Here is a 16,631-nt window from a genome sequence, read left to right on the forward strand (position 1 = left end):
CCCTCACCCCTCTCACGTACACTGCTGAAGGCCAACTATGGCGTCAGTGATTGGTGTTCAGCAGTGTAGGAGTGGCATCCTGGACCAAGGTCTCCATGGCCAGCCACCATCCTACCAGTGTTGAGCTTTGTGCATTGGTTATGTTGGTGCTATTACCTCAGCTTGAAGGCAGGTGGGCTCCTCCATCGTGCCTTACTATCTGCAGAGTGCAGCTGACATCCCTTCCTGATGTTCCCATGCTTGCCTTTGCAGCTTCAGCAACTGAAACATGACTGAGTCCAGAGGCTCATCATCTGACTCAGACTCAGCAAATTTCTGGTCTCCAGCAGTCCTCTGAGTGCCAGAAACCTGGGAAGTCCCTGCCTCCACCTACTGTGGATCAGAAAGTGCGATGTGCTCACCAGATTGTGACCCCAAAACTACTGTAAAGCTAGATCCCACCAAAGTATGTGTCTCTGTGCTGGTGGAGGGTGTGGGTGAGCACTGTGATGGGCTTTCAAGGAGGTGCCTTCAGATTCCTCTTCAGAGGTTTCTTTGGGGCTTGATTGTAGGCCCTGGGTTGTGGACTCCTCCGATTGTTTCTCCAGACATGCCTGCAAAAGCAAGGAGTGATAATTAGTGCATGGCAGTGACCTGTAAACCAGGCTACATCAGTCACAGCATGGTTGTCTGATGGATGTTGCACTGCTGGATCCTCACTTGGTAGAGCACCACTGACCTCACTGTCAGTGCAGGAATGGTCCAGGTCCTCACCAGCCAGCTGGTTGGCTGTATTTTCAAAGTCAGTGAGGACCATGATTTCAGGCATTTCACCACCAGTCCATGACCTCTCCCTGTTGTTGGCTGTCAGCTTTTCTTGCATGAATAGAGATGGAGAGTGTAAACAGGCTATCTACAAGGCCAGACAATAAGTATGTTTGGCATGTGTGGGTGGTGAGTGGGCAGGTGTGTGTGAGAGTGATTGGTGATATCCCTTGAACTGGCAGTGAGTGAGGGCCCTGTTGAGTGTGTGAGTTAAGAGTGATGAGAAGAGTGACTTACCCTGGTTGAACAGAGATCATCATTCATCCTCTTGTGGCATTGGGTGGCTGTCCTCTTTTGCAGGACATTGGTGTTGACCAGCGCTGTCACCGCCTCCCAAGCTAGATTGATGATATTGCTGCCAAAGCAGGGTTAGAGGACATCACAATGAACGTCCGTGGCATCCAAAAGGCGCACTGGGGATGCATCATTAAACCTGGGGGCTGCAGTCTTTTTGCCTTTTGGGGCCAAGTCTTCCGTGCAGCAGTCCTGGGCTGGAAGCACTGTGTGCACACAGCTGTACTTTAAATATGGTGCCCGGCATGATGAAGTGGCGAGGTGATGGCATGTTGGGCGTCGTTTTCCCCGCCTGCTACCACACTTAGTGCAAATCTGGGACAGTTCTGCCCATAGACATTCTAGGTGACAAATTGCAGGTGAAATTTAATGCAGAGAAGAGTGACAAAATTTATTTTGGTAGGAAGAGTGAGGAAAGACAATATAAAATAAGGGGTACAATTCTAAAGGGGTTGCAGGAGAAATCAGACTTAAGGGTATAAGTTCACAAATCATTGAAGTTGGCAGGGTAGGTTGAAAAAATGGTTAAAAAGGCATATGGGATCCTGGACTTTATAAATAGGGGCATAGAGTACAAAACAGGGAGTTATGCTAAACCTGTATGAAACACTGATTCAGCCTCATTTGAAGTGCTGTGTCCAGTTCTGGGCATCACACTTTAGGAAGGATATAAAGGCATTAGAGAGGTTGCAGAAAAAATGTGCAAGAATGGTTCCAGGGATGAGAAACTTCAATTACATTGACAGATTGGAGGAGCTGGGGCTGTTCTCTTTGAAGAAGAGCCTAAGGGGAAATTTGATAGACATGTTCAAAATTATGAGGGGTCCGGACAGAATAAATAGGGAGTAACTGTTCTCATTGGTAGAAGGATCAAGAACCAAAGGACACTAATTTAAGGTGATTGACAAAAGAAGCAATGGTGACAAGAGGAAAACATTGTTTACACAGTGATTGGCTAGGATCTAGAATCCTCTGCCTGAGAATGTAGTGGAGGCAGATTTAATTGAAGCCCTTAAAAGAGAATTGAATAATTATCTGTAGTGAAAAAAATTGCATGGCTTAGGGGAAAAGGCAGGTAAGTGGGACTAGGTGAGTTATTCTTGCAGAGAGCCTGTAAAGACACAGTGGGCCGAATGGCTTCCTTCTGTGCTGTAACGATTTTATGATTCTATGTGAGGGCAGGGCAACTCAGAATAAGTGAAAGAGAAAAGCAAATTGATGGATAGTTACAAAGGCCGAAATCAGGTGCACAAGAACAAGATAAATGGGGGTGAGAGGATTTGAAGGTGCTGACAAGAAGGTACAATGCAAAGATGAGGGGCAGAATTTCTCTCTCGTTGGGTGAGTGCATGCCCGACCTGAACGCGCATAAAATGACACGCAATGATGTTGGGCAAGCATCCCGACGTCATCGCGCACTCGCGATATTTTGGTCGGCGGGCGCGTGAATTGGCAGCATGCCTGCCAACAATTAAGCAGCCTATTAAGGCCCTTAATCAATTAAGTGAGTAGAATTTTTGCTACCGATCCAACTGTTCAGTTGGCAGGCGAGCGAAAAGGCCAAGCAGCCTTTGCATTTTTGGCAAAACCTCATCCAAGGGCGGGCTGAGGTTTCGACCAGTGAGTAAAAAAGAAACTTCTTACACTCCTATGACAGTCACATGAGGGGACACGTTTTCATGATTTTAAATATTTTTATTTTTATGGTTAAAAATCTTCAGCTTCCTGAGGCAGCTCTGTGCCTCGGGGAGCTTTTACTGTGCGCGCCCGCAAGCGAATGCGAACTTCAGTGCTCACGCTCCGCCCACCTCCACCCCAGCAGCACTGAGCGCTGCAGCACGCGATTCACGCTGGCTGGCCATTAATTGGCCAGCCGGCGTGAAATTGTGGTCGGCAGCAAAAAATTCTACTCACTTAATTAAGGGCCTTAATAGGCTGCTTAATTGTCGATCGCGGGCGGCAGTTGGCTTTGCAACTGCTCCCAGGCCTGGGTGCCCAACGAGAGCAAAATTCTGCCCAAGGATACAAATGTGAGAGGATACATGAAGCAGAATGTGTGGGAAAAGTACTAAAGCAGTTGTAAGACAGTTAAATGTAGGGACAGCAATGAGATCAAGCCTATGTTAAGAAGTTGTATTGGAGGATGTAGATCTGTGGAGAAGATAAAATAATTAGAGAAAAGGGCACAGAAAGAAGTACAAAATATGATAAAGTAGATGAGAAACAAGAAAGGACTCAGAGGCAAATAAAGAAGAATAGAAGGACAGAACAGGAAAGTAAAGAGAAAAAGAACTAGCAATGTGCAGATGCCAGGGACCGGTAGAAGACCATCTTCTGCAACTTACTGAGAGTGACACCATTGAAGAACCACTTAATTAGAAAAAAAGATCAATTGTATAAAGCTGTTCATATTTAAAAATAGTTGCTCCAATTCAATGACACTCATAATTGGATTTTTCCTGAGTTCCCCAAACGACAATTTTAAACTTATTTTTCTAATGATGTATTTTTATCAAGTAAGCCAATAACTTAGGTTTGGTCACATAAGTAGTGATTTGGAGTGTTAACTAGTGTACAGAAATAAGTTGTTACACACATGCTCAAATATTTTGGACTCGAGTGTCCAAAGAAAGGACTTGCATTTATATAGCACTTTTCTCAACTCCCAAAGCACTTCACAGCCAATTAAGTACTTTTGAAATGCAGTTACTGTTATAATGTAGGAAAGCACAGCAGCCAATTTGTGCACAAGGAACCATAAACAGCAATGAGAAAAATGACAAACAGACTGTAGTGATGTTGGTTCAGGGATAAATGTTGGGCAGGGTGTCAGGAAATCCTCTGCTCTTCATCAAAAAGAGTCATGGAATATTTCACATCCACCTGAAGGGGCAAAAAGGTGTCTTTATTTAACCTTTCATCCGAAAGATGACACTTCCTGCTGGACTGCACTGGATTATCAGCCAAAGTTAAGTGCTCAGTTCATGGAATGGGATTTGAACCTTCAGACTTCTGTCTCAAAATTCAGAATTCTATAATGGAGCCACGGCTGACACTTCAATTTTTACAAAAGGATAATTTAGCGAAGGTAGGCGTTGGGCCACCTCTGTTCATAAAAAATTAGAAATCTCTGAATATGCTTAGAAATTCCACACTGTAATGGGGAGGTAATTTAGAAAATTTTGAACAGAGCGGAAGAAAATGTGGGTATTTCTTCACTGCATTAAGAGCTTCCGATTCAGAGGGTAGCAGGTGCTTCTTTGACTGCAACCCCGTCCCAATGTCAATTTGTGGGTGTATCTGGCAGGATCCCATCAGATACAACCAGTGGTACACTTGCATGCAGCAAGAGGATATGCCATACAGCAAGATACATGGGCATCACAATGCCATATTCAAATTGCAATCTATCCCAGATTAATCAAATGTCATTTGAACATGGGCTGCAGAAAGTGGATGTCCCAGTAGTTCCCAGCATTGGCAAGGACACCTGACCTTAATATGTGAATGACTCTGTTCCTGGGATTTGGAATGGGGTCATGAGGATGACAGGCACTGTCAGAAGTTCAGCCCTTCCATACCCTGATGGAAATTCCAGTGGATCCAATGCACTAAGTTACAGTTCTAAAAGCTATAAATGTTTACACCTGAACATCATCCCCTCTAATGTTGGTCAGGTGTTTGAATGAAATACGAAAACTCTAGGAATAAATGTTTTGTGTTGGGGTTTAGTTTATTTGAATTCACTTTTATAATTTCCAGCATTATAATTTTACACATCCATGTACAAGAGTAGAAAAAAATTATTTGCTATAAAGGAAAATTCAGTATGAAACAAATTAAGCATAAGCAGTGTTATACAAGGTGGGTTTTGTTACATTATTTGAAAGTTGTTAAGTATTACTACAAAAATGTTAAAACTCACAAATAATACCAAATAAACACATTTTACTTGAATTAGTTACAAATATATCTATGATAATGCATACAGAAAATAAAATAAATTTAGAGCTATTGGCAATATATCTGTTTACTACTTCATAGAAATACTATATATTATCAGAATAGTCTAACATTTCTATGTAGTATTCAATTACATTATTTTTTTCCAATTTATAATAGTTTGTATGGGCAATTCTTTAATTTTCATCACAAAATAAAGCTGGTAGAGCTAAAAATTGATAAGTCTTAACTGTAGGTTAGTTTTATGCCTAGCTATTTTGCAATTATGATACTTAAGGTTTATACTATATGGATGATGGTCATAGAGGTTTAGTGAAGACTGAGCTTTATTTCATGTTCAGCAAGTGACTATCCTCCTTGGCCAAAGTGAGATATGTGGGGTTTCTGGATCCAAGGTGATATCATCGTCGATTAGGAATTAAATCCTCATAGAAGTGTCAGTATTCCAGTTCCTGAACCAGCAGATCCATAGTATTCCAGGGCACCGCTGATAATTAAAAGGCTAATTCATTGTTTTGACTGATGGGTAGATTTGTCACTGGGATCTGGGATTCTTCCCATTTAGCTCCAAATAACCCTATAAAACAACACTCATACAGCAGAATGGTCCCACCAGGACAGGCTGTCAAAAGCTAAGCAGTGCTTTCTTTATACTGGTAAGTATTTACACTGGGTGACTAGGGAGGTGGGTTGTGGAGTAGGATCAATAAACTTTTGTTCTCACTGACTACTGAAGTTCTCTGGGTTTAGATAAGTGAGGTGTACTCCTACAGAGAATGATTGTGCATTCCATGTCATGCAAACGAAAACTTTACATATGCGCACTTCTTAAGAGTTTAGTTTGGAGGATTCTTAAGCACATTGTTGAGTTTCCACACAGTCCAATACATCCAGCTGTCCCAAAAAAAGATAGGTTCACTTTCTATGGCCACTGAGTCAAAAACGTTGCTCAATAGAGGTCAATGAAGCATTTTCAATAACACTGAAACTAATAATTAAATGGCATATTAATTGGCACTAAATATGAGCTACTTAATCTGTTCTTACATAGCATGTTCTTTGTAAATGAAAAGTTTATATTTCTACAATGTTTAAATTATACATCGATACTCCTGGGGGGGTGTACTTACATAATTCAATGCAATTAAATCACTAACTTTTGAAACATTCATAACAGCCTCAGCTTGAATTCTGCTTTCTGACCTAAAATCCATTAAAATCATTATAACTATACTGTTTCAGATTTGTCTCACATTATTTTGTGACTTCACATTAAATTATTAGCATCACTGAAGTGAAGTTAATCTGACCAGTCATTTTCATCAAACTCTGAATCATCATCTGAATCACTATATTCCACAGCAATACGCCTTGACAGAATAGTTGCTACATCATTCCCAACTGGCTCTCGTTTAGCTTCTTGCTCACGTTGCTCTTGAACCTTTTTTAGCTGAATACCTAGAGTAAGAAAGTTGATTCCAGTAAATCTATAAGGTTATTTTAAAAACCAATGATGGCATTTGTTGAACCACATGCATAGCAAGCTAACCCGTTTGTTTCTTCAAAAATATTGAATTTAAGAACTTAAAACATAAAACTCCATTCAGAATACATTTTTTCTGTTATTGAAGTTTTCAATTACATTCAACAAATATGAACTTTACAGCAGGGAACTAAAATATACAAGAAAGATAAAAGCAAAATACTGAAAATGCTGGAAATCTGAAATAAAAATAAAAAGTGCTGGAAAAACTCAAGAGGTCTAGCAACAGCTGGGAAGAGAGGAACAGAGTTGACATTTTGAGTCCAATATGACTTTTTCGGAACTGAAGAGAGATACAAATGTAATGGGTTTTGTGCGGTTGAAAAAGTTGGGGGTGGAGGGGAGGGTGTCAGGTAAAACAAAAGGGAAAGTTAAGGATAGATTAGATGGCGCAAGAGGTTAAATAACAAAGATGTCATGGAACGAAAGGCAAAGGGAGTGGTAATGATTGTAGTAAGGAAACAAAGCAGGGTCCAAAGTAAGTATTGAACTAATGCTTTGTTTCTTTACTACAACCATTACCACTCTCTTTGTTTTTTGTTCCTTGATGTCTTTGTTATTTAATCTCCTGCACCCTCTAACCTATCTCTTATCTTCTTTTGTTTTACCTGACCCTCCCCACTTTTTAAACAGCATAAAACCCATCACATTTCCACCTCTCTTCAATTCCAAAGAGACATGAAATGTTAACTCCATTTCTCTCTCCACAGATGCTGCCAAACCTGAGCTTTTCCAACACTTTCTAGTTTTATGCCTACATACCTAGACCTAGAATCATTAATGACAGTTCAGACTTGAATCAGTTAAACAAAAGCAGATTTTTTCATGCACCTATTTAATTTCTATTTCCATAGGTGTTGCACTCACCCCAAACTATATTCCATATCCACAGTTTACTATTCGATTATTTATATACAAATGTTGCAAAGATTGATTGCACACCACATTATAGAATGGATAATGGGGGCACTGAATCAGTTGTAATTTTCTCTGACCCAAGTTAAAATAGTTTATTCCAGCTTTGAACACCCTCCCAAACTAATATTCAAAATAACACCTTTATTGATAAGGGAAATAAAATAAAAATGAGATATCCATGCTCCTAAAAAAAATGTATTTATCGCCTGTAGAGATGATTGACTTCCAAGTGTTACGTGCCAGTAATTCCCCAAATAAATATATATAACATAATCTCCAATTTGTAAGAAATCTGGTGGAATTCTGAAAGGTATAACCATTCCATCCTTAAATGCATGTCTCATCAATACATAATGAAAAAAAACTCCTTACAGGGAAAAATATTTTCATTGAAGTTGAGTTAAGGATAAGAAAAACACCTAGGAAAATAAAAGAACAGTCATATCGTGAGAAGCTCAACTATCTATGTATGAGGAACCATATTTAATTTAATTATGCCAGAACAATGTATGAGCATATCGCAAGAGATTGTTTTCTGTCCCATTCAGGTCTGGATAGTGGTTAAGGAAAACAGCCAAGTTCCAAAGAAAACATTCACATGGATAGAACAACTGGTTTCTTTTCCATTAATACCCACAAAAAGAGAAAAAAACTGGCACATAACACTTGGAAATCAGCCAACTCTACAGGTGGTAAAAACATTCTTGCTTTTTAGGAGTGTGGATATCTCATTTTTATCTTAATTCCCTTATTCAAAATAACACTTTTATTGATATTAGTTTGGGAGGATGTTCAAAGGTGGAGTAAATTATTTTAATGAGTCAGAGAAAATTGCAACTGATTCACTCCTCCCATCATCCATTCTATAATGTGGCGTGTAATCAGTTTTTGCAAGGTTCTTTCCAAGTGGAAGTTGTCAATTGTGGCTTGAGAACAGAGAAAATACTGATAAATCACAGGTGCTGGTTTCAGCATCCAATTAGAAAGAATTTATGCTGCTACTCTGGAGTTTCCATGGCTCTTCTGCCAAAGTTATTGTAGAGTATTGGGAGAGCACCTGTGGAAATACACCCCTGATCCCTCGCCCCAATGATTAATGGTTAAACCACAGAAGGAGTCCATTCAGCCTGTCATGTCTGTACTGGGTCTCTGCAAGAGCAAAAAAAATTAAATGCACATTCCTTACTTACCCATACGAATAGCAGCAAGAAGGTCACTTCTGGCATCATTGAGAGGAGTGCCTGTTGGTTCATACCGTTTGTTTTCAATCACAAGCTGACAGTGCATTGGAGAAGAAGCAAGGGAAGAAGGTGGCGCTGGTGGAGCTGGTGGTGGAGGAGGAGGAGGCGGTCCAGGGGGACCAGGTGGTGGAGCTGCTCCAGGTGGGGGTGGGGAAGAATATGCAACCCCCACCATTGATCCAGGATGGGAAGCTGGAGGAGTAGGCACTTGGACAGGACTGACAAAAGCAGTTTGTGCTGAAGGAATTACTGGACCAGGAGGAAGCAGAGGAGGGCCAGCAGAAGCGTAGTACTCCATCATTTGAGAAGCTGGCATGCTTTAATGAATAATAAAGTTTATTTAGTTTTAACATGGCATTCAACATAAGCATCTCAACATTTTCTTTTCAGGAAACCTTGGCTATTTTCATACTCTTAAAATTTATATTAACTAAAGTGCAATATTCTCTAATCTCTGCTCAGAACATTACAGGACAGTATTAACTCAAAGGCAAAGAAACTGGTCAATCATCCCACCAACAAAAATAAAAGCTTGTTTTATCCCATATGTCTCCATGAGAAGAACTAAATGATCCATCAAGGAACACCTATAGTTATGTTTTAGGTAATGCCAAAACACAGCAAATATGCAAATAGCTAACCCTAACCAAATGCAGTTTTTTTACATTTTGCAAAAATCTTCTTGTGTAGAATTGTGACAAGCAAAAATGCCTTCTTTCAATTAAAGTAATATTTCACAATGAATGTTTTGTTTATGAACTCTTAAAATGACTTACAAGTTTTCCTGCTGAAAATCTTAAGTTCACTTCACTAAAGATATGCTCCAAATGAGTGTCTGATGGGATATCAGCACATTAAAATATCAATAATGAGAGACAAGTTAGTCTCAGTATCTGAGAGGTGAACAACTGTTGCCTTCCCACCTACTTGTACTGGGCATCAATCCCATGGTAGTGTGTTGGTTGCTTAATTAGAAATAATAGGCTCAATACTCAATACTAACTCAGAGAAAGGGTAGAGAGAAGGTGGGGGGCAGTGGGAGGGGGGAGGATTATTCTGTACTTGAAAGTAGGTAACCTAACATTTTGAATCTAAAATGTTACAATAATTCAGTTTAAAGAATGAGGCTAGATCACGTTTAAACATTTTTGTTAATACATTCAGCTACTTTTAAATATTTTGGGAACTTATCACTTGTTTAATTATAAAGTAATTACTCAGCCTGTACAGTATAGGTAATGCGTTTGAGGGCTGACTTTCCTCTGCCTTGTGTGTGGGGATCATTTATTTCCTAGGCATGGAGCAAAAGGCTCCAACTTTCTACATATTTTCAATATTTTCTGTTTTTTTACCATTTAACAATATAGACAGTGTTTTGGAACCACTGAACTACTTATATTGACTCATATTTTATGTAATTTGGGTACATTATCACTGCGAGAGCACAAGTCCACAACATGCCTCAAGTGACAAATTTAGAACCTTCCCTACCCTGGACTGCCTTTCTCTTTCAATTTACTTGAGCACAACTGATTGTTCCTTTGGTTTCCAGCTGCAGCCCCTTCCCATGCAACATTGTGCTCCCACCTGCTGGCCATATACAATTTCTCACATTAAAGTTAAAATCCCAGAGTCTAGCGCTGTGAGGGCACAACGGCTTTCTGGCTACCTCAGTCCATGCCAGCCTGGTTCCCATCTAGAGTTAAAATTGGGACTACTGTGTCCCATACTGAACTTTTAAAAGCTTCAGATACACACAATTTAACAGCTTTAAGCTCTCTTCTGTGCCAACTTGTGAAGCTACATTTCAAGGGTTTATTTTGTTGCACCCAATGGACAAACAGAAGGATGCAGATCTATCAGACTGATACAAATGTATATTTCCCTTTTGCCAGTATATCCTCTTAAGTGACTGGCAGGCCAATAACATATTCCCATAAAAACGAGAGAAAGGCTTTATTACAGAAGAAAGTGAAAAAAAAATACCTAGATGTAAACAGACAATTAGATATTGCAATATATCAAAACTGTTGAGGCACTTTAAGTATATTATGTACAAGGTAACAAAATGCCATGAATTTCTAATATTGGTGAATTTGAAATCAATATTGGTGTATCCTGTAGCAGACTAATAAGCAATCAGTTTAATTTCTAATCACATACAATACAGGTAAATAAAAACAAAAATACAAAATACTGCTCTAAAGGTTGCAAATGATTGCCTTAGAGGAAATGGGTTACAATTCAAGACTTCATAATATTTTCACAACTGATGGGATTTACCTGTAATCCACTGGTTGTTGTTGTGGTGGTGGTGGTGGTGGAGGTGGTGGTGGTGGAGCACCACCATTTACAGTAGTTGGTGGTGGAGGTGGCGGAGGTTGTTGAGGCCTGTTCAGAGTACCATGTCTGAATGCTGTTGTAGAGGCTCTGTAGTCATGTTCCTGGGCATGATTTCCAGTTAACATTTGCTGTTGGTTATCACCAGACATGTATGAAGCTGGCATTTGCTGCTGCTGCAGCGAATGATGAACATGGTTTGGGGTAGCAGGGTACGGGTAATCTGTAAGATCTGATCCATGAGATCTGGTGTCAAAAGCAGAGACAAAATATTTCATATTCAAAATGTAATGGTAAGTACTCTGGAAAGTGTTCCATGATTAGGTTTCAAAGCATAATATCAAAACTGAAATCTAGTATGCTAATTGAGCATTCTCCAACCAAAACTTAATATGTTTAACTTTGGGCCTTCAGAAAATTTGGTTGATTTTCAAATTTCTGCAAAGCACTGTTGCAATAAAGCATATAACAAGCAAATATTTACTCAAATATAGAATGCATCATCTTCACAAACCTAAATTTTACTTTTCATGCAATCTAATTTAAAAAAGGTCATAAAACCTTGATTATCAAAATTTGTGATGCACCAGAATATGTAACAAGAAGATAGATTTGAAAGCGACATTCATTAAGTCATTGATCTGCAAGCTGGGTAAGAATAAAATACAAACCCTGATGAGACAACATTTAATAAGGGGGAGATGGTGGGGTAGTGGTAGTGTCATGGAGCTAGTAATCCAGTAGCCCAGATTAATACACTGGGGATACGGATTCAAATCCCACCATGACATCTGGTGGAATTTAAATTCATTAATAAATGTGAAATATCACTTTTTGTAAAAGCCCATCTGGTTCACTAATGTTCTTTAGGGAAGGAATGTCACCCTTACCCAATATGGCCAACATGTGACTCCAGACCCACAGCAATGCGGCTGACTCTTAACTGCCCTCTGAAGTGGCCTAACAAACCACTCAGTTCAAGGGCAATTAGAGATGGGCAACAATACTGGTGGCCTTGACAGTGACGGACAACCCATAAAAAGATAAAGAAATAAGACAGCAGTGAGTATTAGTAGATTTTATGTGAACCTGTCAGAGTCTTTCCTCCTAAAGCCTAACCTTACCCAACAGACTTGCAAAAGTACCCACCGCGTGGAACAAAGATGACTGCCATTACTCCCACCTCATTCTCCCAATAAAAACACAACTCCAACAAAGTTCTAGATTTTTAAAACAATGGCGATCTAAGTAGAATGAAGTTTCTGTTTCTTAGTTGTGTGGTCTTTTTTGCAGATGCTTAATTGCAACTTCCCTATAGTTAAATCCTTAGGGTGGAAGAAATAAAAACATAACTGCTGAAGATGCATAGCATGGTTGTCAATATCGACAAAGGAATGAGAGATTAACATTTTGGGTGTAACAACAATCTGCATTTATATAGCACTGTTAAACGTCCCAAGGATTTTCCACAGGAGTGCAATCAGACAGAAACATGACCACTGAATGAAAGGAGGGAACATTAGAGCTGGCAACCAAAAGCTTGGTCAAAGGGCAAGGTTTTTAGAAGGGCCTTTAAAGGAGAGAGAGGTGTAAAGATAGTGGGCAGAATCTTGTTGAGGCATTGGGGATCTGGCCATCTGGCCTCCCGGCTGGGGGGGGGGGGGGGGGGTGGGGTGGTGGTGGTGGTGGTGGTGGTGGTGGAAGTCTTGCCTACTGAGAGCTACCAGCCAATTAGAGGCGGCTCTTATGCTCAGCCGTGCCACAGAGGTGATGTTGGCTGCTGCAGGAAAAATATCTACTGAAGTCCCAGGATGGCAGAGCAATCCAGGCTGCAGGTTAAGTAATGTCAGGTCATTAATTGGCCACTTACAGGCCTCAATATGCAGTGGGGCAGGAAGGCCAACCATGGGCCTTCCTTCCCAGAACTTAATGCTAATATATCCCTCCCAAGATGTTGTGCAAAAGCAGATGCAGTACAGTACTCCAAATGGGCTATGACCAAGAATCTTTATCACTGAAACATAGAGGTTCCTCCTTTTTGTATTTAATCCCATTTGAGGTAATGGTCAACATAACATCAGCCCTTTTGATTACTTTTTGCACTTACGCAGCTGCTTTTAGTGATTTGTGTACCTGGACTCTCAAACCCACAACCACTACCATCTGGAAGGACAAGGGCAGCAGATATATGGGAACACCACCACCTGGAAGTTCCCCTCCAAGCCACTCACCATCATGACTTGGAAATATATCGCTGTTCTTTCACTGTCACTGGGTCAAAATCCTGGAACTCTCTCCTTAACAGCATTAAATTACGAAGATAGGTTGAATAAACTTGGCTTGTATAGCCTTGAGTATATAAAAGTTGAGGGTGATTTTATTTAGGTGTGTAAAATGATAAAAGTATTCAACAGGGTAATTACAGAAAAACTATTTCCTCTGGTGAGGGAATCCAGAACAAGAGGGTATAACATTAAATTTAAAGTTAAGCCATTCGGGAGTGAAAACATGAAATGCTTTTCCCCACAATTGTTGGATATTTGGAAATTTCTTCCCCTTAAGGTTGTGGAATTGAAATTTGAGAGCTAAAATTGGCTGAAACACCCAGAGCTACCTCAACACCACCTCTGCATTGTCAGATTGTTTGTCCAGCATCTAGTCTTAGATGAGTTGAAATTTCTTTGCATGAAACATTGGGAAACCTGCAGATACTATCCTTAACCCCTTGACAAGAGCTCTGTTCTTTGGCTATCAATTTCATTTCCCTTCCTGGTCACCTTCGCAGGCTAAACCAGGCTGTTTGCAATCTTATTTGACTCAGCTTAGCTTTGGATCCAAAGTGGATGATCTAACACTGCCTCATATTGAATACCATATGTCACAGTTTTGCCCAGTCTTTTAATTTATCTGTGTTACTTTGTAACCTCTTGCTCCCATCTACACAACTTACTGTCCCTCCTAACTCAGAGCCACCAGTAAACTTGGATATACAGCTCTGTTTCTTCATCCAAGTCACTGATATATGTGGTGAAAAACTGGTGCCCAGTACAGATCCCTGTAAAACACCACTTGTCACATTTCATCAATGAGTACGTTTCCTTTACCGCTACTATCTACCTGCTACGTCCTAAAGCAGTATTAAACCATGTCATATCACAAGGTTACCTCCAATTCCATATGCTTTAGCTTTAGTTAGTAAGAGAAATTGGTGAAGGCAAAAACAAGTTTAGTCAAGCAGAGGAGACTGATTATGGATGAAGGCATTTGAGATGCCACTTGACAAAGAAATGCAGAGACATGAGACCATTCTGCTGTGTGAGGGAGGTGCATATGAGCTGCATCTACACAGAAGATGACAACTGGGGCTAGAGAATTAGAAACTGCCAGAGAACCTAAAATTGTTAAAATAAATGAATGTGCCACAGTTGCATGTAGAAACTGGACAAGTGGGAAAAGAATAGAATCAAAGTAAAATACTGATTTGGTGGAATAGCAGAAAGCTTAAAAAATGGGCCTGGCACTTTCTGTCTCCACCATATGACAAAATACACGATGAAAAGGATTGCATTACTTTATAAATTGATATTTATAAGAAAGTCTGCATACATTTTAAAATCATTTCCCCAAAATTTGTATGAATTAACAATATAAGCCATATATATTGTAGAATTAAATTGGAAGCATGTATTTTCAAGCATTACTTGTACTATTGTATTAAAGAACGAGTACATTTGAACTTAATTTGTAAGTACTGTAGATCGCAGCATATAAGTCGACCCAGCATATATGACAACCCCATTTTATCACACCAAAATTTATGTTTAGGCCTATACTCATTGTATAAGTCAACCTCTTCTTTATCCCCAACCACTCCCCATTTTTCAGCTAATAAAGGCATGTTTGGGCTATACTCACATTAGGAGTTGGCCTCAATTTTTTTTAGCTCAGAGATACATGTTTAGTGGTATATTTATAAACCAGTGCAGGGGATGAAGCAGGTAATATGGGCCGCTGCCAAGAAGATGTATGGGAGTTTAAGACATGCCTGCACAGGCCAGACCACACATGGTGACCGACGAACAGAAATGGGCACGCCTGTACCAACACTGGCGGTTCACATTTTATACTTGGCATATAAGTTGCCCCCCCATTTTGGAAGGATTCTTCGAAGCTTCAAATGTCGACTTATACGCCATGATCTATGTTAATTCTCCCCCTCATCAGTAACACACTGATTCTCCAACATAAATTAAAATATGACTTTAAAATACAAATATTAAACAATTTATAACACAATACCAAAAAGGGCAGCACAGACAAACTGAAATTGATTTATTTGTTAAATGCACTGAAAACATTTCTGAGCACTTAAGAAGCTACTGGAAGAGAGTTAGAAGAAAGAAATTTGTCATTCTGAATTAGTTGAGCAGAGAGTTCATAAAACGGAAAGACCCAGAGTACCCAAGAAAGATTTTTTGCTGCATGAAGATGCTTTTTTAGTATGTGGAGTCATATGGCCCCCAGCATGTCACTGATCAGAGCAGTAAACCCAATTAAAAGACCATTAGGATACTGCTGCTTTCATGCAGCAAAGTCATTGAAACAAGACCTGAAGCAGGATTGGTACCAAAGCAGTTAGGGCTTTGATAATAAAACTAACAAACCCTTTAGGCATTTTCTCCTCTCTCATGCCCTCCGCCTGCTCCAGTTCCTTTGCGTCAGTCATGAACTCTTTGCCCATTTTCATTCTCTCCCATTCTTCTTTTCTTGTTCTGACTTTTCTCACATTAACTTGGTGGTTTCTGTTTGAATTCAACTTATGTTTCTCTCTCTGGAGGGGAAACCATACCAATATAGGAAATAAACATAAGACCAGCAGCAGTTGCTTAAACAAAATTCTTTAGGAAAAGCCTCCCAGCTCAACTTAAGAATGCAAGTGAACCAAAATAATAATATGGATAATATTGAAAAAACAGACAAGGATTCGAAGCTTTTCATCTGACACTTATCAGGACAGACACAAGAATGTCAAATTTCAAAAGGAGCAACAGTTTATACTGCATGAGAAAAGAGCATTGATTCATTAGCAAGTTGGATTGGTTGAGGTCTTGCCATGGAGAATGATCCAGGGGACTATTGTCCCCAGGCTTTTGTTTAATTCAAAAAGGATGCAATGCTTGGACATGTTCCTTTTGCCCGCAGAAGACAGGTCCCTGCATATGGATATATGTGGCATGTAAGAATTTCCTGACACACTTTAATGCACTCCGTCTCACATTCAAATTTACCTTTGAAATGGAGCAGTCTGATGACCTCCTTTTCCTTAATGTGGTAGTTGAGAAATCCGCTAATGATTTCTCTATTACTGTCTACCGACATTAGTCGTTGTAGGCATTGTGATTCATTCAGATCCATGCGCTGTAAGACTGACCTTATCTGCAATCTTGTAAATTGTTCCTAAGCCACTTATTCGCCCTGTGGCATAATGACTATCCCAATCAAATCATTGCTCTGTGTATCACACATGC

The 16,631-nt window shown here is 39.8% G+C and overlaps 1 protein-coding gene across 4 annotated transcripts in view; it reads right to left on the bottom strand.

Moving 5' to 3' along the window:
* Positions 1-4,812: 4,812 nt before the first annotated feature.
* The window catches only part of wasf3b (WASP family member 3b), a 131,264-nt gene continuing 119,445 nt past the window's right edge, over positions 4,813-16,631 (bottom strand). For 3 of the 4 annotated variants that reach the window (XM_041200029.1, XM_041200027.1, XM_041200028.1), the window contains exons 7-10: positions 15,768-15,934; positions 11,047-11,349; positions 8,713-9,080; positions 4,813-6,519 (exon numbers count right to left, since the gene is read on the bottom strand). In XM_041200029.1, the coding sequence (XP_041055963.1) occupies positions 6,362-6,519; positions 8,713-9,080; positions 11,047-11,349; positions 15,768-15,934 (996 nt within the window). In that variant the 3' untranslated portion in view covers positions 4,813-6,361. The remainder of the gene's footprint in view (positions 6,520-8,712; positions 9,081-11,046; positions 11,350-15,767; positions 15,935-16,631) is intronic. The other variant, XM_041200030.1, reaches the window with a different exon arrangement.

This window comes from Carcharodon carcharias, chromosome 11 (assembly GCF_017639515.1).
Source record: "Carcharodon carcharias isolate sCarCar2 chromosome 11, sCarCar2.pri, whole genome shotgun sequence".
Taxonomy (NCBI): domain Eukaryota; kingdom Metazoa; phylum Chordata; class Chondrichthyes; order Lamniformes; family Lamnidae; genus Carcharodon; species Carcharodon carcharias.